Source organism: Thamnophis elegans, chromosome 16, assembly GCF_009769535.1.
Source record: "Thamnophis elegans isolate rThaEle1 chromosome 16, rThaEle1.pri, whole genome shotgun sequence".
Taxonomy (NCBI): domain Eukaryota; kingdom Metazoa; phylum Chordata; class Lepidosauria; order Squamata; family Colubridae; genus Thamnophis; species Thamnophis elegans.
Window position 1 is genome coordinate 26,565,321 of NC_045556.1, and position 27,904 is coordinate 26,593,224.

Here is a 27,904-nt window from a genome sequence, read left to right on the forward strand (position 1 = left end):
AGGTGCTGGAGCAGCTGCCCAGGGCCAGTCTGGGCATTTGAGTTGCCTACATTCAGGCCATCCAGCAGGGCCTCGGCATCTGGGCAATGCTACTGGATCTCTTCCGGAAGGCCCCCCTGGAGGCTTTGAGTGGGCAGAGGGCAGAGAAGTGCCCGGGCAGCCATCTTCTTCTGCTCTGCCCATCTCAGGTGGAACTGGAAGGCCCTGGCAAAGAGATCAATAACTGTCAGAGAATCTGACCCAACGGGCACCTGAGCCCAGCTCAGCTCAGCTCCTGCAGGAGGCGGTGGAGAGTCTTGTCCTATTCTGAGCACTTCGTGAGGTCACTGGAGGGAAGGCGGAATACTTTGCAGGGGGAATGGGCTCCGTGGGAGGCACAGCAGGGGACGGAGGACGGCGGCACGAACCTTGTACTTGATCCAAGATGTTCCAGAGGGCTGGTTCCTGGAAGGCCTAAGTCAGCTCCTGGTTCCTAGGAGGAGCCTACAGTCTCGGAAAGCCCAGAGCATAATTGACAAACCAGTAAGCTCCCTGCTCTTGCCCTCCTGCACGTTGGCTGCAAAAATGTCTCTTTCTTCCCTAGGGTCCCCTGGGGAAACCGGGTCTTCCTGGCATGCCTGGAGCAGATGGTCCCCCGGTAAGCTCTGCTGAGGTCCCTACAGGAGACCCTTCCTTCTTTCTTTCCTTCCTTCCTTCCTTCCTTCCTTCCTTCCTTCCTTCCTTCCTTCCTTCCTTCCTTCTCTTTCTTCCCTCCCTCCGTCCTTCCTTCCTTCTCTTTCTTCCCTCCCTCCGTCCTTCCTTCCTTCTCTTTCTTCCCTCCCTCCCACTCTCCCTCCTCCCTCTCTTCCTCTCTACCTCCCTCCCTCCCTTCTTCCCTTCCTTCCTGCCTCCACTGGATTCCTAAAGTGGGCAGGGGGTGTGCAAGATGATCTCCAAGGTCCCTTCCGACCCTTCCATTATATTAGCCTACAATCAAACCAGCATTGCTTGCAAAGATCGTTCCCAATAAAGAAAGCTAGATGGCTGTAAAATTCCATCCAAATGCCTGTCATCTTTGATTTGCAAATGTAAATATGTCCTTGGGAACCTGCCCTTCTCCAGTTTTGGCTTCTGCAAGGAAGATGGGTTGGTTGTGCATCTCTTGCAACTGCCTGCATTAATCAGAGGTCTGAGCATGTCTGAACAGATGCCTGTTTCAGTCCCGAAGAGAGAGGGAAGCTTTTGGGGAGGGGGCAGGAAAATACCCCCAGTGCTTCCCCTGGTACGTTGACCTCCGTTCTCTTGACCTGCAGAAACGGCCCTGGAAAGACAGCAGGGGGCTTTGCAGGTGCCCTTCCGTCTCTTGGCTTCTGCTCTTTGTGGCTAATTGGGAGAAGCACCAGCTGGAAGGCTGCCAAGGGGGAGGGGGGCAGCACTGGTTTCTGGCAGGGGCAGCCCTTGGCAGGTGCTCAGCCAAGGGGATTCCTAGAGATGCCAAGCTTTCTACCCAGAGATGCATTCCCAAGGCTTGATTTGTGGTGCCCATCTATACCTGGCTGTCTTGACCAAGATGGAGGATCCCCTAACCTAGAAGAATCCCCCCTTTGTCCCTGTTCTTTAGACCTTGGGCCTCAGGAGGGTTGATGAGCAGAGCACTTTCTGTCTGCCTGGATGGTGGATAGGACAGCCAAGGGCCCTTGACTCTCCAAGAGACACTCCCAGCCCAGGGCACTCGGTCTGCTGGAACCCCCTGAGAGGGAAGGGCACACAGGGCTGGAATGGTAGCCAGCTGGGAGGGTGAAGAGAAGCTTGTCCAGCAGGCCCAAGGCAGGAAGAACAGGCAGCCCAGCCTTACACTTAGACAAGAAAAAACAGAAGGACACATACAGACTGGGGGAAACCAGGCTTAATAACAGTAACTGTAAGAGGGATCTTGGAGGCTTAGTTAAAGAGGAGCCAACAGTGTGCAGCAGAAGCCAAAAAAGCCAACACAATCCTAAATTGCATTAACAGAGGGATACAATCAAGATCAGGGGAGGTACTAACATTGCTCTATAAAGCCTTAGAAAGGCCACACCTAAAATACTGCATCCAGTTTTGGTCACCAAGCTATAAAAAAGATGTGGAGACTGTAGAAAGATTGCAGAGAAGAGCAACCAGGATGATGAGGGGTCTGGAGGCTAAAACATACGATGAACGGTTTCAGGAACTGGGCATGGCTGATCTAGTGAAGAGAAGGACCAGGGGAGACAGGATAGCAGTCTTCCAATATTTGAGGGGATGCCACAGAGAGGAAAGGTGGGGGGTCAAGCTATTATCCAAAGCACCTGAAGGCCAGACAAGGAATAATGGATGGAAACTGATCAAGGAAAGATTCAACCTGGAAATAAGGGGGAATTTCCTGACAGTGAGAACAATCAACCAAGGAACAAGTTGCCTTCGGAAATTGTAGGAGCTTCATCACTGGGAGCTTCCAAGAAGAGACTGGACTACCACCTGTCAGAAATGGTGTAGGGTCTGCTGTTTGGGTGAGGGGTTCGACTAGATGACCTACAAGGTCCCTTCCAGCTCTGTTCATCTGTTCATCGGCTTCTCTTGCTTTCCTTGCTTGCAGGGCCATCCTGGCAAAGAAGGGCCTCCGGGAGAGAAGGGCACCCAGGTAGGTAGACGTCAATTCCTCTGGGTTCATCCACCTGCCGTCATGAGAAAGGGGGCTGCAGAAAATAGCAAGATGAGAGGCCTCCAACCTGGAGGTGCTGGGTGGGAAAACACAGCCCGACTCCACAACCTGTGGCACTTCTTGAGAGGGAAGAGTGGGGGGGGGGGAGGCCTCAGGAGACCCACAACTGCAAACAGGGGTCAGCAGGGAACCTGATGGGTGCATCTGGACACTGGTCTAGAGGTCACAACTAACCTTGTCTCCACAGTCCCTCCCCCAGTGGGTTGGGGGCGAGGGGGAAATCCCACTGAAAGATGTAGTTGCTGGTTTCTTCCAGCTGAAGGAGTTCCCTTAAGCCAGCTTCTCAAACCTTTGCCGAAGACAGTAATGCCTAGTGGCGTTTGCCTACTGACGTTGAAATTCACCAAGGCAGCGTGCTGGGAAGAGACGGGACTGGGAGAAATCGCAGCTGCCTCCCTGCTTTGGGATGATTCCCTCCTCCTTCTGGCTTTGTACCAGAATCAGAGTTTGCGAGGGTCTCTGCTTACAGAATTGAGAAGTGGGCCCATCCATCACAATGTCCGTAACTGCTCTGGAAGTCATTTAGCAGGCAGCAGGCAGCTTCCAGCTGTCTCTGGATCCCCAGGTGGCTGCCTTCTATACCAGTTTCATCCAAAGACCTCCTCAGCTCTGGACAGGAGGCACCTCAATTTGTCCTGGCTTCAGAGGAGGCTGGAGATCCTTCTGGACTGCAAGGCTTAAGTCCAGTGGTGAAATTCTGAATTTTTTACTACCAGTTATGTGGGCGTGGCAGGGAAAGGATACTGCAAAATCCCCATTCCCTCCCCACTCTGGGGCCAGAGAAGTTCTCCAAATTACTCAAAATTTCCATTACTGGTTCTCCAGAACCTGTCAGAACCTGCTGAATTTCACCCCTGCTTAAATCCCCCCCCAATGTTTGTTGGATCACACAAGGATGATGCACACAGTGGTAGCTGAGAGGGAGGAGTAGGAGTAGGGTGGAAGTTGAGGAGAGACCTGTTCTATCTCCCCCACTCCACCCAAATGGGATCAACCAGTCCTCCTTTCTGAGCTGGGGGTCCTTCCCTGGAACAGAATGTTAAAGAATTTGTGCATCTTCTTCAAATAAGGTGCAAAGTTGCAGTTGAAAATATGACAATACAACCCCAGTAATCTTAGTATAAAGAAATCAGGGCGCTCTTATTTTTTTAAAAAAAGATTCACGCCTTATCTTTTAAACTATTCGAATCAAACAAAGAAACTGCATCTGGAATCCGGCACAAAGCAGAGTTCACAGAGGCAGTGGAATAAAATATTCATGGAATGCCTTTGTGATTTAGGGGGGAAGCGTCCAAGCAGCCCTCAATTGTCATCCAGTTGGGTTAGAAGAGGAAGAGCAGATGAAGGCCTAATGGAGCCTCTTGGAAGCTGTGTGTCCAGTTAAATTCTGCCTTAAGATAGTCAGGCTGAACACTTGTGCAAAAATCATTACACCAACATTTTAGGACAGAACATCCTAGGTTATAGAGAGAAATGGTGGATCAGTTCAGACGTTTTCTGCTGGGAAATGTGGCCATTGTCAGAAAACAGGCCTTTCCAGCAGGCACTGAAATTCACAGCTCCTGGAGGACGTAGGTGGGCCTGTGGGTGTCATTGTTAAAACATACCACGTGAAGTGCATCTCCTGGTGGTGGCATATCTTTTCTGTAGCCAAGGGGAGTCACAGTCTTCTGGACTTGAGCATTCCCTTCCTGGAGGGTGAGGTTAGACCCTCCAGGAGTAGCTCAGCCAGTGGAAATGGCCTCCCCTCTCTTTGGATTTCTTTATCACAAGGGGATCCGGCAGAACGGCCTCAAACCTGCAAGCTTTTATCTTGAGTTTAGGGAGGTGATGAGGACGGTGTAGGGCTAGGCGGTGAGTTCTCACACCTGCATTTCTTGCTGCAGATGTTCTTTCTGCAGGGTGGCATCCATGAAAGAGCTCCAGCCATAGCTCACCTTCTGGCTCCTACAGCCACCGTCATGGCAAGGCCACAACTTGCCCAGAGTTAGTTTGCTCTGTGCCTAAAGGGTTGTGTAACCCATAACCTTAACTGATGCCTTTAGCAGCCGAGCCACTGTTTGTTCGGGGTGTGTGAAGCAGGCCCTGGAGTCCCAATGTATAATATAGGCATTGGCTTCGGCAAAATGTTGTATTATACTGGCATAGGTAATTTGTTTACCTGCAAGGTGAGCCCGGCTCGATTTGCTGGCCGGAAGGGGCATAAACATCCTATTTTCTCTCAAGGAGCATCTCACGATGATTGAATTCTCTTCCCCCTCCCTCCTTCTCCTCTGATCACAGGGTCCAGCTGGCCCTCAGGGCCCACTTGGGTATCCCGGCTCCCGTGGAGTGAAGGTAAGCAGCCGGAACCCCGTCTTGGGGCCCTTCTGATTGCCGCCCCCATCTCTTCCTCTCATAGAGGCGTGTGAAGTCTTTTTGAGACTGCTGTGACTCTGAAGGCTGACCCAGCTCATGGGAACTGGTCTTGACAAGCAGGAATCCAGTTAGGATACCGGGGACTGGTCTGCCTTCTGTGCCGTTAAAAGATCTGTTGCCTCCTCCCTGGTTGGGTGGAGATCCAGACTTTTAAGAAAGTCCTGCTGGATTATTAGGCTGAGGGTGTCATCCAGCATCCAGGCCTCCCCCCTGTGGACCAGAACATGCTGTAGGGATGTTTGCAGCCAGTCCTAAAGGCTGCGGCCCCCAGGACACACCAATTGCCAAAGTGTCAGCGTTCCAAGTGACGCACCCATCGAAAGCAGAACTCCAGGCAGGGAGATTCCTCAAAGAACATGTTTATTGGATACATCATATCAGCACAACCGGTGAAAACCAACTCTGTTCCTGTGGTTTTTACCTAATTAAAACCGGGAAAGTTCCCCCTCCCTTATATGGTATAAGTGGAAGGAGCAGCTCTGAAGTGGCTTCTGAGTGAATGGTAGAGTTTCTCACACCAGCATCTAAACTTTAACCATGGCTGAACTCTTCATGGCTGTTGTTGTGGTCTGTAGGCCACCGGCCTCTCCAGCAGCCGAATCAGATGATGAGGAGGAGGAGACGTGGGAGTCAGGGTCAGAATAAAGGCAACCTGAGATCTCCAAGGGGGAAGAGGGAATGGAGCTGGCAGAGAGAGAAAGACAGAGGCACAGCCTGGGCCGTCCGTCAGCCTTTAGATGGAGAGTCAAGAGCCCCCAGGTCTGGAGATGGCTGATGAGGATGAACAGCTGGGCCCAGTGCCTGATGCACAGATACACAGAAGGCAGAGGAGAGGAGAGCAGTGGAAATCTATAGGCTGGTCCTTGGGACAGAAGAGCCACCGCTGCTAGTGAAGCCCCACCCTGGCTCTGGGGATCAAAGGCAGGGGGTGGAGATGAATAGGTGTGGAAGACAACTCTTCATCTCCCTGCCGGATGGACTTGTTAGCCTGCGTTAAGAGAGAAACTTTTTACAGGGGTCGCTGGCACTCCTAATAAAGGAACCTTTTGAGTTCATGTCAGAGGGTTTGTCTGTTTGGGGAGCTGGGTCAGAACAGCTGCTAACCTGGGACCAGAACTTTGGATCTGGCCAGAGGATTCCTTCCCAGGCTGCCCAGCTGTTGCCACCCTGGGATGCTGATTGAAGGTGCATTGGGTGCTTCAAACGCCGAGCCTTTGTTGCTTGTTGTATTGGAGGAGATGCCCCACCTGGCTGCCACACGCTGAAGGCTGAAAGCTTTTCTCTGCCAGGCTTTTGGCCCAGGAAGTCTTTGGCACTCTCCTTGGCATCAAAGGGCATCCCGCGTGGGGAGCCTAGGCTGAGAAAGGCTGTTGGGGGAGTGAGGAGGGTCCCCAGCTGTTCTCTCTCATTTCTCTCCTTCCGTCCCCACCAGCTTCCCTGCCTGCCATTCCCTCTTCAACTCCGCCCAGGAGCCTCCCCTCCCCTTGCCTGCCCCGTTGGCCTCCCCAATCCCCAGGGATTCATTCAGGGAGCATCACCTGGGGGTGGCCGGGTGGATCCTTCCTGCTGCTCTACGCCTGGGTTGCTGCAAAAGTTTTCCTTTCCAGGTCAATCCTGCCTTAATTGGAAGAAGGCCTAAAACTGACTCCAGCAACGGAAGGCAAACGGAGTGTCTCAGCATTCAAATCATTGGGTGCCCCCCGCTCTCCCCCCACCCATAAAAATCCACATTGATGCTGCAAGAAGCCATTTTAAAGGCTGCTGTGGGCGTACTGTTGTTTCCTGATGTGCAGGGGGGAGGGGCTGCTTGTGAAGGGGCTTGGATTTGTTTTCAAGGCATTTCACCAGCAGCCCCTTTCACTCCCCTCACACCCCTCTTTAGCTACTTAGTGTCAAATAAAGACTGTTTCCCCCCCCCCCCCCGGCTTTCTGTGCAGTTTTAAAATCCCTCCCTCCCTCCCTCCCTCCCTCCCAGGGCACTCTGAATGAGATTTCACACAGAAATTGCTTCTGTGTTGCCCTTTTGCAATATTTATCAATGTGCATAATGTTGATAGCCACAGAAGACAATGCGAGAAGCTGTAAGCATCCAATCTGAGCAATCTTCCACACAAAATTCAGATAGGAAAAAAATAGGTAATTTAGAGCTGCTGGATAAAAGGAGAAAGTCAAACGGGGAGAAGCAACTTTTCTGACATGGCTGCTTTAGCATCAGACACGCTACTGGTTTGAAAAATGTTTCCTAAAAATATGTACTTACGTATTCCTTTTGGTGCAACAGAAGTCAGACTCCCCAAAAGGAAATTGAATGTAAAAGTTACCAGGGGGAAGGAGAAAAATGGAGGGGGAACTTGTAAATATGCCTAACAATATATATTTAAAGTTCTAACGTGAGGTTTAAAATTATGGGGCTTAATGATGTATAACTATGTAATAGTATTATAAGGATAGCTGGAAACCTGAACGTGGCTGACACTTCGCCCAAAAAAGAGGGGCTTTTTTGGGGGGAGAAATAAATGGAACCTGTATATAAGAAGTCGGACTCCCCCCACCCCCCATTTCTGTAGTGTCACCTGTCTTTAGGGGCCAGTCGGCTTGGCCTGCCCTGCAGATCCTGAGAAAGCTAAGGAAGAGCAGCTGGCCAGGGGTTCAGCTGCAGCCCGAGTCCAGGTTGCCTCTGGTTGTAGGTCTTGAGCTGTTGCAGACTCGGGGACCCCTGCCAGCCATCAAGAGCAGACAGATACAGGGAACAGCAAAGGACTCACAGCCAGACTCCACTCCGGGAAACATTTGCCTGGGGCCCATTTCTTGGTTGGATGGAAGCCATCTGCAGTCCTTGGCATCTCTATGGAAATTGGGTAGTTCCAGGGCCCCATAAAGATAATCTCAGATGGATCCCAGCTTCTCCAGAAGATTCAAGGTGGACAGCTGCCTCTAGATCACCTCCACCAGCTGTGATGGAAGTTTCCATGTCTGCAATTACTTTTTCCGTGTCCTGCATCAGGCAGGATGCCATTGTGCCACAAGAGGTGTCCCACAAGGCAGCTCTCGGCCGACACCAGTAGAGGAAGATGCCTGCAAGGGGACAAAAGAGGAGAAAGTAACTTTCCATTCTCCCATCCAGCCTAGTGTGGCCCGAAGAACCTCAGAAATCACATTAAGGGATATTCCGTTAAGCTCCATTGAAGTTGTTACCTAGCCTGGTAACAAAACGTTCAGAAACCAGCTGTTCTCACCCAGCTCTCCAAACACAACAGACCCTCTGAAGTGAACTCAAAGTTTCCTTTATTAGGAGCAAAAAGTTTCTCTCTCAACGCAGGCTTAAAAGATCTGTCCAGCAGGGAGATGAATAGTTGTCGGCCACACCTATTTATCTCTGCCCCCTGCCTTTCATCCCCAAAGCTAAGGTGGGGCTTCACTAGCAGCAGTGGCTCTTCTGTCCCGAGGACCAGCCCATAAACTTCCATTGCTCTCCTCTGCCTTCTGAGCATCTGGACCCAGCTGTTCCTCCTCATCAGCCACCTTCAGACCTGGGGGCTGTTGACTCTCCATCTGAGGGCTGACGGACGGTCCAGGCTTCACTTCTGTCTCTCTCTGCCAGCTCCGTTCCCTCTTCCCCCTCGGAGCTCCCAGGTTGCCTTGATGCTGACCCTGATTCCCACACCGCCTCCTTATCTGGTTCGGCTGCTGGAGGAGCCCAGCAGCCGACAGGCAACAACGCCTGCCCACAAGGTCAGAGAATGAACCTTCACCCTCGTATTCCTCCCTGTTGCCTTTAGGACAACTGCAGGCACAACACACCCTCTCTCTCTCTCTCCCTCTCCCTCCCTCCCTCCCTCCCTCCCTCCCTCCTTCCCTCTCTCTCTCTCTCTCTCTCTCTCACACACACACACACACACACACACACACACACCCTCTAGGCACAGCCTTCCTTCATCTGGTTGGGCTTGGGCTAGAAAAAGCCCAGACAGTTCCCTTGAGCCCAGGAGAGTCCCTAACCAGGCATGGATTTGGAGCGGGTGTTGACTCAAGACTAGCCATCTCCTGTGAGGTCAAGAGTCCAGTTAAAGCAAAAGAGAAATGTTTCTGCTGCCCAGCTGGCAAGCTGCCTCTCTCAGACCCCTCTCATTCTCTCTCTTCCTTTTCAACCCAAATCCAACCCCTTTTACACATAAGCCCATCTTCTTGGGCACTGGAAGATGAGATACTGTCTTCTTTGGAGGAAGGCAGTTCTGGTTTCTGAAAACGTCACTGCACCCATGTGATTCCTCCTGATGGCCACAGGTAGGCCAACATCCTTGCACCTGACCCACAACCCTCTCCCTGTGGACCCTCTTGAGGTCACTGCAGGAGTTGCTCCATGATGCCAGGTCAATCTGGGGCAGAGAAGCCATTGTGCAGCTTCACTCTGGTGCCCTGGAAGGCAAAACAGGGAGGGCTTCTCTCTCACCCCAATTACTGCTCCACCACAGAGGATCTCGGATACTACCTCTAGAACAGGGGAGGCGAACTTGATTTCTTTGAGGGACGTGTCAGGGTTGTCTCTGACATTTCAGGGGGGGCAGTGTGGGGGTGGCCAGCTCAACGTCACTCGTGTCGGGGGCACCTGTGGTGGCCCAAGCACTCTGCCAGAGAAAATTGACTCCCAAGCTCTGTTTTCGGCTGCGACAGCCTCCTGCATCCCTCTGCCAGTGAAAACTGAGCACGCCGCCCTCCCAAGCTCCGTTTTGGCCGGCAGAGGCACCATGGACCAGTCCTTCACTGTTTCCAGGGCAGCCCCGCAGCCAGATCTAAGCATCCTGCAGGCCGGGACACGCCCCCAGGCCTTGAGTTTGACACCCCTGTTCTAGAAGGGAGACTGCCGAGAATAGTTCACATAATTGTGGTTGTCACACCAGAGAGCCTGGATCTTTCTCTAGCCGAGAGGAACCGAAGCTGGGTGGATTAACTGGGCTGGGCAGTTGGTGCCAAAGACAAGCATCTCTTTGTCCAATATCCAAATCAGGCTCTGTGTGACGATCACAGGCTCTCTAGCTGAGATCCTTGAGTAGACAACCTGCCTGGTCCCATGGTCACCCGCAATGTGCCAGGTGATATTAATGCATTTTTTTTGTGTGTTTGCGGTTAAGGGCGCTGACGGCATCCGGGGCTTGAAAGGGACGAAGGGTGAGAAGGTGAGTGAGCTTCCGTTTGAATCCCCGTCTTTTCCCTCCGCTGGATTTTCTGCCTTCCGTCTGTTCTGATCTAAGCCTCCCAAGATCATGAAGCCAACTCCGTGGCCTGATAAAACCCCTTTTATTTAGGTTAAAGGGAATTCCTCTCCAGCAAAGTCTTTCATGAGATTTCATAGCTACAGACCTTTCTCAGGCTTGGAGAGCTGCCAGGCCGATACCTTCCAAACTCCACGCTGTAGCAGCAATTACTTGGCTAGAAGTCAGAAACAGATTTTCACCCTAATGAATTGAACTCATTGTTTCCTGCAAACTCCCCTCCCCTTTCGTTCCTCTTTTAATCCCTATGGGAGGGGCCATTCACCGTCTCCCTGTGTCTTTACTCCTGAGTCGGCCCTTGTTCCTTAGCTGTTCCCTTCTCCTGGCAGTTCTACACATGCGCACACTGGGAACAGGCTCCAGCTGTTCTTCTGCCCCACTGATGTCTGACTCCAAAGGCTGCTGATAACTGTCAAGATGGCTCTGGCCCCCTCTCTGCCTCCAATGCAGAGCCTCATCAGAGCCTTCCCCAGACTCCAGGACTGGCCCAGGTTCCTCCCCAACCTCCTCACTGTCTTGAGTCTGCTGCCAGCTCTGCTGGTGGGTCACAACACTGTCTCTTCCCTGTGTGGTTCAGTCTGTTTGCAGTTGCATGACAGGCAGAAATTCCACAGGAAAATCCACAGGATTTCTGGTACTGCCTCCATCTCTGTAGATCCCTCCCTGGAAAAAGTGCAGAATCTTGCAAAAGAGACGGCCTTGGCCCATGACTGGCTCTGCTCTAATGATGCTTAAAAATTTTGCCTCGTAGGGAATTCTCTTCATTTCATAGGTTGCCAAAGTGCAGTTTTAGATTTATGGAAACAAAGTGCAAAAAAAAAGGCATTATCCATGGGAAAACTGCTTGCATATATTAGGAAAAAGACGCATGTTTTTAGATATGGATATGCATAAAAATCTTATTTAAAAAAAAAACATTCAAAGAGAAACGGCAAAATAAAATGAAATCTACAAAGCTAAAGAACAAAGAGATGGAAACCGGCTTTCTGGTGCTTCTCATGCCCTTGTCACACCTTTGTGCCACAGTACTGAGGGGTCACAACGTCACCCAAGGGCTGAAAAGTCTCAAATTCCTCACGTACAGAGTTCCCCAGAGGAAAATGCAGCCCCCTCGACCCCTTCAAAATGTGCAGAGGCCTGATGGAGGCTCCTAACCATCAGTACAAACATCGCCTCTAACACAGAGCCCCCACTCCTCACCCCCCAGGCCTTTTGGACAGTTCCTTGTCCGATGTTCAGTTACAAAACAAGCACTTTGGGGTCTCCTTTACACCAGGAGGTTGTGAGTTCAGGTCTGTAAATTAGATGCCTTTGATTTGCACCTTTTGAGCTGTCCAGGGAACAGTCAGCTGCGGCATTCGGAGCTTCTCTTACAATCTGGCTGTCAGCAAGTTGGGAGAGCCAGTGTTGTGGCTGCCAGTGGCCAGCAGAACTGGCAGCAGATTCAGACAGTGAGGAGGTTGGGGAGGAACCTGGGCCAGTCCTGGAGTCTAGGGGAGGCTCTGAGGAGGGCTCAGTGTCGGAGGCAGAGAGGGGGCCAGAGCCGTTTGACAGTTATCAGCTGCCTTCGGAGTCAGACATCAGTGAGGCAGACGAACAGCTGGAGCCTGTTCCTGATGTGCACATGCGCAATTGCCAGACAAAGGAAACAGCTAAAGAACAGGGGTCAACTTGGGAGTAAAGCCACAATGGCCCCTCCCAGAGGAAATAAAAGAGGAGCAAAAGGGGAGTTTGCAAGAGAAAATTAGTTCGCTTAATTGGCTCGTGACTCTCCGACACTCCTTGCCAAGTTCTGCAGATATCAACCTGGCAGCTCTCCAAGCCAGATAAGGTCTGTGACTGTAAATCCTCCCTCAAAAGACTTTGCTGGATGTAAATGAGCAGAATTCACAGTAAATTAATAAAAGGGGCTTTTGTCGGGACCAGGAGTTTGCTTCCTGCTCTTGGGAAGCCTAGGTCAGAACAGCCAGACGGACCGTCATGTCCTCCCCAAGAGAAGCAATGTTGAGCAGCATTCTGGTTTTGCTCCAGCCTTCAGTCTCCCGCCCTGCTGTGATGACCTGGGACAAGGCACGAAGGCACGATCTCCTTAAATCTCAGTCCCCAGCTGCGTCTTGTGAAGAAGGGCAGGGTGCTCTCCTCCTGCGTCGTCAGGTCGGAACTGTGCTGTTCCTGCCTTCTCTGCACTCTCCATGTTCGTGGATCAGGAGGGGGTGGTCCTTACTCACCTGAGCTCTGTTGCTCTTTCTGTCCACTGTTTGCCCTCTCTTGATCATCCTGCTAACTAGCCATCCCAATCCTGAAGAGACCTGGGCTGACTCGGCCTGTTCCCCCGCCCATTCCTCAAAAGCTCGATCTCCATCAGCTGTAGCTCCAGGTCGTCCCCCTCCATAGATTCAGGCTCTGAGGGGCGGGGGGGCATGACACCTGCCTTCCCCAGGCCTGCAGCCCATCAGCCAAGGAGCTGACAAGTAGGTCCAGGCAGCAGCTACCAGGGGCTGCTGAAGGAACAAAGGCCCAGTGTTGTTCTTGGGCTCCCTGCATCCACCTTCCAGCCCCTGACAGCCCAGCTTTAGGCCTTGTTGCTCAATTGAAATGCAACACTTGAAAAACCTTTGCTGACTGGAAGAAATATTATTGCTGGCCTGGAGTCCTTTCTGAAAAGTCTGGTGTGGAATGGGTCAAAGGAGAGTAATTTGTGGCCGGCCCTGGGATCTTCTCTGTGTTTTTATCAGACTGATGGAAGAAGAGCAGGAGGCCTCTGAGTTTTCTCTGGACTTGCAGGAGGGGGTGGGAGGTTTTGAGGGCCTTGAACAGGATGTCCCCCGTGGACATGAAAGTCTTCTCTGAAGGAGGAGAACTGATTGAGTGTTCATCCTATTTGGTTCTTCTGCTCCACTGGAAATGACTTCCCTGTTGGGCTCTTGTTTCCTGTCTCACCTCAGTGTGGCAAACCCTTTGAGAACTAGACTGGGAATCCATTTTATTTAGTAGTGGTCTTTCAAAGGAGGAACTTTTCAGAACCTTCTTAAGAAGGTAAGGCATCTTTCATCTCATCGTAGAACGATGAGTCAAATATCCCAGAAAAACAACTTGCCCTATAAACCACAGAGTTAAAGACTGAAGAAATCTAATCAGAGAGCATCTATACGGTCCACCTTCCCTACAACTCTCAGAGCAGAGTGGTATGGATCAGAGGTAGCATTCAGCCGGTTCGGACTGGTTTGCCTGAACCTGTAGTGGAAATCGCGGTTGGGCGTGGCCATCCACCCTGGCTCTATGCCATCCTATTTAGGTACATTTTAAAGCTGTGTGCATGCGTGCAAGTCGTGTACACAATCAAAGTGCATGCGCAGATGGCTGAGCACATGTGTGGATGCGTGCTGTCACGCCTCCTGCCAATCACCTCCCTGCGACCAATTAGATCACACAGATTGGGCCTCCTCCGTATTCCATCAGCCAGCCAGTGCCGGCTGGCAACTACAAGGAGGAGGGCCTTCTCAGTAGTTGCCCCGACCCTTTGGAACGAACTCCCCGTGGAGATTCGTACCCTCACCACCGTCCAGGCCTTCCGCACAGCCCTCAAGAACTGGCTAGCCCGTCAGGCCTGGGGACAAGGATAGCCGCCCCTCCCGAATGATGAATGTATGTTGCTTATTACTTTTATTATATGTGTCTATGTTACTGTTTGTACTTCCCCTCCCTGATTTTATGTGAGCCGCCCTGAGTCCCCTCAGGGAAAAGGGCGGCCTACAAATGTTAATAAAATCTAAAAAAATCTAAAATTTGCGAACCGGAAAGTAAGTGAATACCAGCCATGCTTCAGATGCTGCATCATGTCATGTCCCCTGAATACGATCGTACATCTCCCCCTTCCTGGGGGAATTTCTCTATTTTTATGCAGGGTTTATATCCTATGTGGTGTTTCTTACAACTGCAGCTATTCTAGCTGGGAGTTATAAGGTTGGAAGCCAGTCCGTTGGGAAACCTGTACTAGGTATTCTCTGGGTCCAGACAGCCTGGCCCATGAACTCACCTGAATTTCCTGACGACCATCAAAAAAGGCCCTTTCTCTGTTCACGATTCCATCTGGATTGAGTCCCTCAAGCCAGAAGCAGCTATTGCCCCAAATTAAAGTCCGACTAGCAGTGGTTGAGCTTTCTAAAACGTTGCGAGACCTCACCAATAGTTGGCAAGATTTGAGGGGTTTTGCATGAGATCTCCTGGGTTTATGGTAACTACTATTTCCCAGAAGTTTAGTGAAATCGCACAAAAGCCAGAATTTGGAAATGGGAGAAGTGGAAGTCTGCAAAAAAAAATTGCCCATCTTTAGCTCTTGAAATGTTGAAATGCTTGGCTAGGAACTGTATTGTTGGAGGATCCTTCTGCTGCGCACAGCAAGAGCCAGCAGCCTATGCCCTGTTGTGAAGGAGGGTTGAAGTTGTGGTGCACCCAACAGGCTCTCTCTGATTTTCCTGCAGGGCGAAGATGGCTTCCCAGGATTCAAAGGCGACATGGGCATTAAAGGCGACAGGGTGAGTGCTGGGACTTCTTCTTCTCCATGGCCAGAAATGAAAACTCTTGCCAAGTATTCTTTAATCCCAAAGCTCTCTGGTTGGTCCTCGTGCTCAAGGGGTCCCACTGGGCTTCTGAGTTGATAACGGTACCCCTTTCCTACCCTCCCGGAACTCTCCCAAAGTCTTCCTTGCCATCATCTTCAATTAACGACCCCATAATCCCTTGAGGGTTGGAGTCTGAATGGAGCTAGCAGAGCCTTGAATGGCCAGTTGCCCTTCCTGTCGCCAATGCAGAGTTTTGTTCAGCAGATATATTCTCAGTGTGCCCAGAGAGAGAAATATCTGCCTCTACCTAAGATCAAACCCACAGCCTCCGGATTGTGAGGGCGAGAGCTCCACCTGTAGGCCACCCCACCACTCCTTTCCAAGTCTCCCTTGCACAGTGACCAAATTTATGCTTGGCACAGGATTTGGAAATGGGCGAGTGGGAAATGCAAGTAAGCCCCTCCCCCTCCTGGAGTGTTCCTTCAGCTGCCTTAGCTCCCATTCACGAATTGTGGGGATGGGATCTCTCATTTGGGGCGTTCAATTAATAACTTCTAAGAAAAGAATCGCTTCCCTGTTCAGTCTTAGCCACTCACACTACATGCATTGCAGCTGCCCCCTTTGTATCAGAGGGCTCTGTCCTTCCCCTGGGATTGGGAAGAGGGTCTCTTGGGCAGCTCCAGGCATCCGGTTTTTTGCTTTTTTGTAAAACAGAGGCCTAATTATTGGTGGGTCCCATAAAGAGACGGCTTGATTGCTCACACCAGAATAGTTCCTTTCTGCATGAAAAAAGCCAGAGCCAGGGCAGAATATTACCAAATTTTCATTTCATGGAAAATGAGATTGTACAGTTTTTCTGGAAAAATACATGCGCCATGCAAAACAACAGCAACGCATAAATTATTCAAGTGCCTCCTAAATACCCCCCCCCGGTAGGTCTCCTGGGCTCTTGAAAGAGCAGAGATGAGCCCTCTCTCTCTCCCGCTCTACCTCCTTCCCTCCCTCTCCCTCCCCTTCCATTCTCTCTCCCTCCCTCCCCCATCTCCCTCACCTTCTCCCTATCTCTCCCTCTCTCTCCTTCTCTCCCTCTCCCTCCCTCCCTCCCCATTTCCCTCTCTCCCTCTCCTTCTCCCTCTCTTCATCTCTCTCCCTCTCGCTCCACTTCCTTTCTCTCTCCCTCCCTCCCTCTGTCATAGAAAAAATGCTTTCATCCTCTTTCTCTACCTGCCCATTGTGGCCTGGTACCTTAAGGCTTCAGGGGCTCTCCTGCAATCAATGGGCCTCTGGCAAAGGACAGGAGCTGCTGTGGATGGGAACTGGAGGAACGCTGCCAAGACTGGGCAAACGTGTAATGAACCTTTTGGGTTAACAGGGTTTGAAAAAAACCCTTCTCCCGCCCAGGTCAAATATTTTCCCTGCGGTCCCCAAACTACTCTGAACTCTGAGCATCTCCTGGGACTTACCCAGCCTTCCCCACTTCAGGGGTGGGTAAAATGTTATTCAGGGGTGGGTAAAATGTCAATCTTATTCGTATATAGCCACCTTATATACTACGTACTTTTGATTTGGTGGCTAAGGACATTTCCCCAGGACATAAGAAGGGAGAGGAGCAGACCATCGCTTCCTCCACTGTTTCCATATTATTATATATTATAGCTGCGCAATTTTAAATAGTATGTTGAGTGTATGGGAGTTGGCTGGACTTGAATGAATGGCCCACTTTTAGTAATTGTTACCCTTGTATTTTATATGTTTTAAATTTTTTACGTGGGAATTGTTAGTGTGGATAAATGAGAATGTTTGACTCGGAGGACCTGCTGGGGAAGGCGGGGGGTACCGGGGTGGTTGGGGGGACCATGGACATGGGAGTGGGTCGGAGCATAGCGGTCGTGACAGGGAGAGGCAGATACGGCGGGGACCTTAGGGCTGGCCATTACCGGGGAAGGAGGGTTCGCTACATTACAGAGATCCCTCCTTCCGGCCCTAGGAGTCCCACTCCAAGACCAGATGGCGCGAGTAGTCAGGAACCTGGTCTCAGGCTGTTGTCGCTAAATGCCAGGTCTGTTGTTCACAAAGCTCCCCTCGTCCGGGACTTAATTGTTGACGAGAGGGCAGACCTGGCATGTATTACTGAAACCTGGCTGGGCACAGAAGGAGGAGTCCCCCTTGTAGAGATGTGCCCAGAGGGATTTCAGGTGCTTCATCAGCCGAGAGCCCAGGGAAGGGGTGGCGGTGTGGCTATTGTAATCCGGGAGTCTCTGTTACCTCGTAGGGTCCCTGCTCCGGAGCTTGTCGGGTGTGAGTCTCTGCTGATAAAGTTGGACCTCAAGGGTCAAGTGGGTTTGCTGCTAATGTACCTGCCTCCCAACTGCGTTGCAGCATCCCTCCCCTCGCTCCTCGAGTCAGTAGCCGAGCTGGTGGTTGAGTTCCCCAGGCTTATAGTTCTGGGGGATTTCAACTTGCCATCGCTCGGTGAACGCTCTGATGGGGCGCAGGAGTTCATGGCTTCCATGACAGCCATGGGCTTGACCCAAGTAATTCGGGGCCCAACCCATGCAGCGGGTCACATGCTCGACCTCGTATTTCTCTCGGAGCAGTGGATGTGTGATCTTGGTCTGAAGGGTAATGAGATCATACCCCTGTCGTGGTCAGACCATTGCCTACTGAGGCTTGACTTCCGGAGGCCAAACCCCCACCGTAGGGAGGAGGAACCGACCAGGTGGTTCCGCCCCAGGCGACTTATGGACCCTTTGAGGTTCCAGACGGAGCTTGGGGTTATTCCTGATACTCTCGCCCACAGTTCGGCGGAGACTCTGGCTGCCGCCTGGTACTCGGCGGCGTCGGAGTCTCTCGACCGGATTGCGCCACTACGGCCCCTCCGGGTCAGTGGATCCCGGAGAGCTCCCTGGTTCACCGAGGAACTCCGGGAGAAGAAACGCCGGAGGAGATGCCTAGAGCACCAGTGGAGGTCCGATAGGTCCGAGGCGAACCGAGCACTCTTGACTACCTGCACCAAGGACTATGTCCGAGCATTAAGAACCGCAAAAAGATCATATATTTCTGCCTTGGTTGCGTCCGCTGAGTCGCGCCCAGCCGCCCTGTTTAGGATAACCCGCTCCCTCCTCAATAGGAGGGATGCGGGAGACCCCTTGCAGGGTAGGGCTGAGGATTATGCTCAATTCTTGGCGGACAAAGTAGCTCAGTTTCGATCGGACTTGGACTCCACCGCAGTAGGTCCAGCTGAGTCACAGGAGGATCATTTGTCACATCAGCTCTGGGTTGAGTTCCAGGAAGTTGCCTCTGGGGATGTGGACAAGGCCATTCGAGCTGTAAGTGCCTCCACTTGTATTTTGGACCCGTGTCCCTCCTGGCTGGTGGCTAACAGCAGGGAGGTGACACATGGCTGGATCCAGGCGGTTGTCACCGCCTCCCTTCGGGAGGGGCACTTCCCCGCCGTACTTAAAACGGCGGTGGTGAGACCCCTCCTGAAGAAACCATCGTTAGATCCAGCCATCTTAAACAACTTTCGTCCTGTCTCCAACCTTCCCTTTATCGGGAAGGTTGTCGAGAAGGTGGTGGCCTTTCAGCTTCAACGGGCCTTGGAGGAAGCTAGCTATCTTGACCCCTTCCAGTCCGGCTTCAGACCTGGTTACAGCACAGAAACCGCTTTGGTCGCATTGACCGATGATCTCTGGAGGGCCAGAGATGGAGGCTATGCGTCCATCCTGGTTCTCCTTGACCTCTCAGCGGCTTTCGATACCATCGACCATGGTATCCTTCTGCGACGACTGCGGGAGGTGGGAGTGGGAGGCACTGTTCTGCGGTGGTTCTCCTCCTACCTCTCGGACAGGTCGCAGTCGGTGTTGGTCGGGGGGCAGAGATCGTCCCTGAGGCCCCTAACATGTGGGGTACCTCAGGGTTCGGTCCTATCCCCCCTACTATTTAACATATACATGAAACCGCTGGGCGAGATCATTCGGAGGCACGGGATAAAATACCATCAATATGCGGACGATACGCAATTGTATCTGTCCGCCCCGTGCCAACTCAATGAAGCGGTGGACGTGATGAACCAGGGTTTGGAGGCCGTTAAGAACTGGATGAGTGCTAACAAACTGGTACTCAACCCGGATAAAACCGAGTGGCTGTTGTGCTTCCCCCCCAATAATTTGGCTAATACACCAACGCTTAGGCTGGGGGGTCAAATTTTATACCCCTCAGATAGGGTCCGCAACTTAGGAGTCCTCCTGGATCCACAGCTGACTTTTGATCACCAGCTGTCGGCTGTGACCAGGGGGGCATTTGCCCAGGTTCGCCTGGTCCGCCAGTTGCGGCCCTACCTAGACTGGGGGGCTCTCACAACAGTCACTCGAGCCCTTGTGATCTCTAGACTGGAATACTGCAATGGGCTCTACATGGGGTTGCCCTTGAGGTGCATCCGGCGACTACAGCTAGTCCAAAATGCAGCCGCGTGAGTGATAGTGGGCGCACCGCGGTTCGCCCACGTTACACCTGTCCTCCGCGAGCTGCACTGGCTACCTGTTGGTCTCCGGGTGCGCTTCAGGATACTGATGACCATCTTTAAAGCACTCCATGGTAGTGGATCTGGGTACTTGAGAGACCGCCTTCTGCCGATTACCTCCCTAAATCAACCAATTAGATCGCACAGACTGGGCCTCCTCCGAATCCCATCTGCCAGTCAATGTCGACTGGCGACCACACGGAGGAGAGCCTTTTCTGTTGCTGCCCCGACCCTGTGGAACGAGCTCCCCATGGAGATCCGTACCCTCACCACTATCCAGACCTTCCGCGCAGCCCTCAAGATCTGGCTCTCCCAGCAGGCCTGGGGATAGGTTTCCAATTACCCGCCCGAGTGTTTGATTGCTGAATGAAAGTTGTGTTTTATTATTTTTTCTTTGTGCACATATTGTTCTGTTTCTGACCTTGCACCCCCCTCCCCTGTGGTTGTAAGCCGCCCTGAGTCCCCTCAGGGAAAAGGGCGGCATATAAATCCCAATAAACCTATAAACCTATAAACCTATGTGGTGGGATTCATTGCAGGCCTCTGGGATCTTCCATTTCTCTGATGATTAGAAATCAGGCAATTGGGGGAAAGAAGCCTGCGCAGAGGACCAGGCGGGAAAAGAGGCAGCCCTGTTCTCCAGCCATAACGCAAAGAGGCCAAACAATCAGTCCCATGGTCCAATCAAGATGCTGTTTGGTTGCTTGGAAACTTCACTCCTCCTCTCTTCAGCCACCTGTGGGAATGTCCTTGGTTCCCAGGGGAAATTTTTTTGTTTTGGCTACAAAACTCCAGCTGCCTTTATTCCTCCCCCCTCCTTATGCCTCAGCATCATTGTGGCAATACCGAAGCCTCCAGGACAGCCCCTGTCAGGCCCTCTTCAGAGTTGACAGGTGTCTTCTAACACTGATACGGGAAGGTTTTTAAAAAGGGTACAAATAGTATTCTCGTTTTCTATTTTGGGCAGGGTGAAATTGGCCCTCCTGGTCCACGGGGTGAGGATGGGCCGGAGGGCCCGAAAGGTCGCAGCGGCCCCAACGGAGAGCCAGGCCCACTAGGTCCACCTGGAGAAAAGGTAGGTGTTCCTGACGCTGTTCATCCTTCCTCAACCGCCATGCTTCATCCAGCTTCCCCTTAGCTGCAGAATGCAATCTCCTCTGGAGAAATCTGGCTCAGGTTTTGCTTAATGACTCTTGATCTATCGCAGTCTTGCCCCACTGCAGGGATACTGCAAATGGGAGCTCACTTGGTGAAATTGTCCCCTGTTGCTTTGGGATGGAAATGTAATCCCAGATCTGGGATTCTAGGGATGAATTCAAATTCCTTTCAAGCTTTGCTATTTGCTAAATCATGGGATTAACTTTAGGATAGGATATAGAATAGTATAGAATAGAATAGAGAATAGGGAATAGAATAGAGAATAGAATAGAGAATAGAATAGAGAATAGAATAGAGAATAGAATAGAGAATAGAATAGAGAATAGAATAGAGAATAGAATAGAGAATACAATAGAGAATACAATAGAGAATACAATAGAAAATAGAATAGAATAGAGAATAGAATAGAGAATGGAATAGAAACAACGTACTGCATTCTCTCCATCTCCCTCCTCCTCCATCATCATCATCATCATCATCATCATCCACCTCTCTTTGTTTTCCCAGGGAAAGCTTGGCATTCCTGGTCTGCCTGGATACCCTGGAAGACTTGGCCCCAAGGTAATGGCTGCCCTTTTCGTAAATAAATTTTCATTTCAATGTGCCATTTAGAATCAGGTGAGCTGCTGGGCAAGTTTACTGAGAGCCTGCGCCACCAGCCATGTGGAATGGGGAGACCTTGTGTGTTTTTACAGCATGAAGTAGGTCAGGGAGGCCAAGGTTAGGAGGACGGCAGATTGGCTGAGGCGCCAGAAGAGGCAGACTCCAGATCCATCGTTATTCCGGGAGGCTCTGGGTCTCTCTGGGGTCTCCCTGCAGCTCAGAGAAGGAAGCTGCAATTGGTTTTTAATGAGCAGCAATTCCTGATCTGCAATTTGAATTTGCTGGGAAAAAATTGCACTTTGGGTTGCTGTTAGTCATTTAAAAGAACTAAAATGATTTTAGTTGGACCCCTGAACCCCACTGGTGGATAAAGGGTGGGGGCTGCTGACCCTGCAGCCCCCAGCCTTTGCTCAGCAGCATGGGCCTTGGTTGTCCTGCAAGTCCAGGCACATGGGCAGCATCCTCCTTTGCTGGTTTCTTGGCTGCTCTTACCATTCCCCCTGGGTTTGCCTGGCAAAATGGGACGGTCCAGAACTGACAGCCAATAATCTCCCCCCTCCCACTAATCTCTCTTCCCCCAAGGTAGTCCTGCAGTCAGTGCAAAGGAGCCCATGTTGGGCATGGGGGTCCAGTCAGGTGGGCTTTGCCCTTGATGGCAGTTCCTTAGCTGTTCCTTTCGTCTGGCAACTCTGTGCATGCGCACACTGGGAACAGGTTCCCGCTGTTCTTCTGCCCCATTGATCTCTGACTCTGAAGGCAACTGATAACTGCCTCCCATACAGAGCCCTCCTCAGAGCCTTCCCCAGACTCCAGGACTGGCCCAGGTTCCCTCCCAAGCTCCTCACTGTCCGAATCTGCCGCCAGCTCCACTGGCCCATAGCAGGCCACAACACGGGGGATGGAAGGAGGGCCGGGCATCGAAGTATTTCTTCCTTCCAGGCATGAGGTTCAATAGCCAAGGGCGGCTGAGTTCTGTTTTGAACCCTCCACCCTAAAGAGCTAACTGTGGTCCCAGGGAAGGGAGTTCTCCAGCTGTCGTGTTGTTGCTGGTATTGTCATGTCCCCTCCAGTTGCGTCTCCATCTCCCTTCTCCTCTGCTTCCTTTTTCTCTAGGGTTCCATTGGATTTCCAGGGTTCCTGGGAGCCAACGGAGAGAAAGGAGGAAGGGTAAGAGCGGGATTTTGTCTGGGGCATCCGGGAAATCTCTTCCACTGGCCGTTGCTTGACGGGTTGTAACATTTTCTGCCATGATCATTTCTGGCATTGAAGAGAGGCTACAGAGAAGTTGGGGCATGGCGTAGAGTTGCCTCCACAAAACAAAACGAAACAAGAATCAAAAGCCACACAAAACTCATTTCATTAAAAGAGCTCTTCCTTCTGGTCAATGCTTCCTTCCAAAGGGGAAAAGGGGAACTCAGTCACAGCTGCTGGGTGCAAAAGTCCTCAGGGCTTCAGAGAGCCCCACAAGGCTCTGCAGAGGGTCTCCCAGGCTTCATGACAGAGGCCAACCCACCCCTGGAAGTCCCACCCCTGAAGTAGACCTGGATTCCACTGCAGAACCTCAGCATTCGCTCCCTTTTTCCCTTCCTCTTGAACTCCTGCGATAAAAACACCTTGTCTTCATGCTTCAGAATCAAGCAATGTCAGAATCTGCCTGAGGGGCACAAAACGAAGGGATAGCTGGCCAGGTTTGCAAGACTGAATAGTTTGTTCCAGAATATTAACAACTTTGAAAGGAAAAAAAAATCAGTAAGAAGATATTCAGGTCAAGGTCAAGTTTCACCAGTGCCCAGAAGTGCCCCAGGATGGGACTGGCAGAGCGGAGGGTGTAAGAATGAGGAGGAACAAGATGCACCCAAACTGGCCACTTCTGGTGGTTTTGGGAAGAGATGTTGTCTTCCTGGTCCTCTAAGCAACATCTGGCTATTCCTGGCAATTAGGGAAGGTCAGACTAGAGTGGTGTGGTGGCCTAGAGGTGGAGCTGTCGCCTCACAATCAGGAGCCTGTGAGTTCAATCCTAGGTAGAAGCAGATATTTCTCTCTCTGGGCACAATGGGAATATATCTGCCATGAACTCCACATTGGCGACAGGAAGGGCATCTGGCCAGTAAACACTCTGCTAGCTCCATTCAGTTGCCCTGACTCCCCGACCCCCTCCCCTGATGAGTACGTGGTCATTAAAGGCCAAAAAATAAAATCGGAATTGGAAGAACAGAGTTGAAAGGGATCTTGGAGGTCTTCTACTCCATAGGGACTCAAGCAGGAGACCCTATGCCATTCCAGAGTAGGGGGCTGCCCATTCCCTTCTTGTAAACCCTCCAGGGATGAAGAGACCCACAACTTCCGGAGGGAGGCTGTTCTTATGAAGCGAGATCAAAGGCTCTGGCAAGTTGCTTGCACAATTATCGACTGCAGAGCAAATCCAAGTTTTGACAGTAAATATTCGGTTAGAGCAGGAACAGCATCAAAGTTCCTTTTGTTCGTCTCATTTAAATACAGATTGCCTCGAACAGGCCTGCTTGGTAGGACTGCTGGAGATATAAATAGCTTTTCAGCATGTGAATGTTTTGCTTCCTCAAATTCACTGACAGGGCTTGAGAACAGAGGGGGCAAGGCTGCGTTTGCTTCCTTCTTTCATCCCCCGTATTCCCCACGCAGGGTCTCTTCCACCCATTGTGAGGAAGTTGGGGGCATATTGGGAGACAACTGTTCTAACCTAGGTTTCACCAAATCACGCAGCAGACTCCTTGTTCTGACAAAACCCCTTTTTATTCAGCTAATGTGAGTTTTTCCCATTCACATCCAGCAAAATCCCAGCAAACAGTCTTTCAAGGGTGAATTTACAACCACAGACCTTATCAGGCTTGGAGAGCTGCCAGGCCGATATCTTCCAAACTCCACGCAGTAGCAGCAATTACTTTGCAAGAAGTCAGGAACAGATCTTCACCCGAATGAATTGAACTAATTGTCTCCTGCAAACTCCCCTCCCCTTTCGCTCCTCTTTATTTCCTCTGGGAGGGGCCATTCAATGTCCACCTGTGCCTTTACTCCTGAGTCGGCCCTTGCTCCTTAGCTGTTCCCTTCTCCTGGCAACTCTGCGCATGCGCACATCAGGAAGAGGCTCCAGCTGTTCTTCTGCCCCACTGATGTCTGACTCCGAAGGCAGCTGATAACTGTCACACGGCCCTGGCCCCCTCTCTGCCTCCGACACAGAGCCCTCCTCAGAGCCTTCCCCAGACTCCAGGACTGGCCCAGGTTCCTTCCCAACCTTTTCACTGTCTGAGTCGGCCTCCAGTTCTGCTGGGCGCTGGCAGGACACAACACCAACATGAAGTGATGGGTCTAATGTAGGAGTTAGTATCCTGGCTGTGGGGCGGCCGAAGTGATCAGTCACATCAAAGTGAGGGAGTTAAATTAAATGCTGGGAAAATGGAATGAACTTTTACAGCTGACTCGGTCTGGTGTCTCAACTTACCCCCTTGCCCCCACCCAAGCAGGAGAGCCTACACCATTTCTGACAGTTCATTTAGTGACCATTCAAAGTTACAATGGCACTGAAAAATGTGACTTACGACCATTTTTTCACAGTTACAACCTTAGCAGCTTCCCATGATCATGTGATCAAAATTCAGATTCTTGGCAACTGTCCATACTTATGACCGTCGCTGCATCCCAAGGTCATGCAATCCCCTTTTGCGACGTTCTGACAAGCCAAGCGCATGGGGAAGCCAGATTCACTTAACAACCGGGTTACTAATTGGGATTCACTTAACAAGCGTGGCAAGAAAAGTCATAAAATGGGGCAAAACTCACTTAACACACGTCTCATTTAGCAATAGGAACTTGGGGCTCCATTGTGGTGGTGAGTCGAGGACTACCTGTATTTAAGGCCCTAGATGAGCTGAGTTGTAGTCCTGTGTTAGGCAGGTTCCCAGCTACTTTCTCTCTCTGTTCGCAGGGCACCGCTGGCAAACCAGGACCAAGAGGACAGCGAGGTCCCACGGTAAGAGCCATTTCATTCCCCTCCTCCTGGCTCCAGAATTTCTGCCTGAATCAGGTCACCAGCTGTGGTCAGCAGGGGGGACAAAGATTCATAGGTCCCTTTTTTAAGAGAACCTGCCCACTTCGAATTCCTGACTCTTTGCAGAATATAGAAATGGCACAGCTGCAAAGTGAGTTCCAAATCTGGCAATATACGCCTCAAGGAACTAGGAGAGGACACGTTGGGTTAAAATGGGCAGGAATTGCATAAACCCAGACATTGCATGAGAGAATATTGCCTACAAAAATAGTATAACAGAGTTGGAAGGGACCTTGGAGGTCATCTATTCCAACCCTCCTTCAAGCAAGAGATCCTATCTCACCATTTCTGACAGTCCAGTCTCTTCTTGAAAGCTTCCAGCGGTGAAGCTCCCACAACTTCTGAAGGCAACTTCTCTTCCATGGGTTGTTGGTTCTCACTTTTCTCATGTTTATATGCATGAAATATATATTCAGACTTACACATTCCATGTTAAGCTGATTGTCTCCGGAGAAAAAAGGAGGCCAAAGGGACGTCAACTTTGGAAGGAAAGAGCTGTTGAAGGCCTCCCATTTCCTCCTTCTTCCACACTGACCCTCACCTTCTCCTTGTCTCTTCTCAAGGGCCCCCGAGGAGAACGCGGCCAGCGAGGCATCACTGGGAAACCTGGCCCAAAGGTACTCAACAGCCTTCCTAACTCTCTGGTTCACTGCTGGGGCCAGTCCTGAACTTCCCTGGTCTTGCAGAAGGAGGCTGGGGGAGGGCGACTCATCTTGGAGAAGGTGGTTCCCCCATTGCTGGCCACTTTCGCTTGGATTGGGAGGGTTTCAATATCATAATAACTTGGGAGACAGCAGGAGAGAAGAGGAAGAACTGGGGGAAACTACAAAATACAAAGAGCTACAAGTGGAATGACTGTGGCAAAAGAAAGCCAAGATAGCATTAATAGTGACATGCCCCTTGGGTGCAATCCCAAAACATGGGGAGCTCCACTGGGACGCCACCAGGGGCATTGACAACACCACCCTCAGTCAATTGCAAAAGGCAGCTTTGCTCAGGAAGAGTTTACATCCTCCAATAGTCCTTTTAATACCCTCAAGGAGCACTTGCCTCTCCCAGGTCCTTTGGGGGGATGATTGGATAAAAATACCAAATCCAGTCTAAGCATTTGGCTGACTCTGCAACCAAACGTAACTTATTATTAAATGTATATGTTGCCCAGCACCCAGGGACTCCCCACATTCTTACCAGGCTGACCTGCTTATGTAATTACCGGTTCTTGGCAGAGACGTTAATCATAGAATATAGAATAGCAGAGTTGGAAGGACCGTAGAGGTAATCTAGTCCAACTCCCTGCACAAGCAGGAGAGTCTAAACCATTCCGGACAAATGGCAGTCCAGTCTCTTCCTGAAAACCTCCAGTGATGGAGCACCCTCAACTTCTGAAGGCAACTTTTGTTCCCTGGGTGGATTGTTCCCCCCAGAAAATAAGCTTTCAGTTCCCAGGGTTTTTCTCTCTTAATCAACCAAAACGCCTGTTTTTTTCCTCCACTTAGAAGGGAAGGGGAGAGCAGGGATAGACAAGCTTTGTCTGTTATATTTGGTGGGTGGGCCGAGGGTGCGGTGGCTCGGAAAACGCCACTCTGCTTCTCCCTGGGAAATAGAAAATAGAAAAGGATAGAATGAGCTGGAAGGAACCTTGGAGGTCTTCTAGTCCAGCCCCCTGCTCAAGCAGGAGAGCCTATACCATTTTAGACAAATGAAATAGTTTTTTCTTAAAAAACCTCCAGTGATAGAGCGCCAACGATTTCTGGAGGTGAGCTGTTCCATTGGTTCATTGTTCTCCCTGTTAGGAAGTTTCTCCTTAATTACAGGTTGCTTCACTGCTTGATTAGTTTCCAACCATTGTTTCTTGTCCTGCTTTCCGATACTTTGGAGAATATCTTCCCCCCCCCCCCCTTCTCTAGAGCAGGAGCCTCCAACCTTGGCAACTTTAAGACTTGTGGACTTCATTTCCCAGAAATGAAGCCAATTCCTAGCTGAGGAATTCTGGGAGTTGAAGTCCCCATGTCTTAAAGTAGCTAAGGTTGGCAAATCCTGCTCTAGAGGACTTTCCCATGACAACTCCAAACATCACAGTTGGGTTCCCTTTCCTGATTTCAGGGTGGCTGGATACTTTTTTTTTTTTGTTAAGCTGCCCAGAATGGTTCAATACGAAATGAGTGGAAAATGAATCTTATAAATAAACACCATCCCAGTTTGGGGGGGGGGGGGCCTGCTTCCTTCTGCTCCCCCAGAGTCTCTCAAGCAGCGCTCTGCAGAATCCCGGGACTCCATGGGAATTGGATGGAATTCCCGGGGGTGGGGGGAGTTTGCTCCGCCATAGCTGGGCATTCCCAGGAACCAAGTCCAGGTGCAATGCGGAGAGAAGCGCCTGCCAAGCCCTTCGTTATGGCTCATTGCCCTGCCAGGGTTTGAGAAGCAGCAGCAAGGCTTCTGGGAGGCATTTTGTAAAAAAACGAATGGTCCCTTGGCCTGAAAAAGTTTACAGCCCCATGAGCTGATGCCACGCGGGAGCTGAGCACACGGCCACAACTTTCCGAGCGATGGGCAGCTCTGGAGTAGCAGAAG

At 51.1% G+C, this 27,904-nt stretch overlaps 1 protein-coding gene across 2 annotated transcripts in view; it reads left to right on the forward strand.

The window, feature by feature from the left end:
* COL5A1 (collagen type V alpha 1 chain) overlaps positions 1 to 27,904 on the forward strand; it is a 251,115-nt gene that overhangs the window by 169,982 nt on the left and 53,229 nt on the right. For both annotated transcript variants that reach the window (XM_032232562.1, XM_032232563.1), the window contains exons 25-34: positions 584 to 637; positions 2,594 to 2,638; positions 5,003 to 5,056; positions 10,267 to 10,311; positions 14,889 to 14,942; positions 20,459 to 20,566; positions 21,157 to 21,210; positions 22,366 to 22,419; positions 25,211 to 25,255; positions 25,897 to 25,950. In XM_032232562.1, the coding sequence (XP_032088453.1) occupies positions 584 to 637; positions 2,594 to 2,638; positions 5,003 to 5,056; positions 10,267 to 10,311; positions 14,889 to 14,942; positions 20,459 to 20,566; positions 21,157 to 21,210; positions 22,366 to 22,419; positions 25,211 to 25,255; positions 25,897 to 25,950 (567 nt within the window). The remainder of the gene's footprint in view (positions 1 to 583; positions 638 to 2,593; positions 2,639 to 5,002; positions 5,057 to 10,266; positions 10,312 to 14,888; positions 14,943 to 20,458; positions 20,567 to 21,156; positions 21,211 to 22,365; positions 22,420 to 25,210; positions 25,256 to 25,896; positions 25,951 to 27,904) is intronic.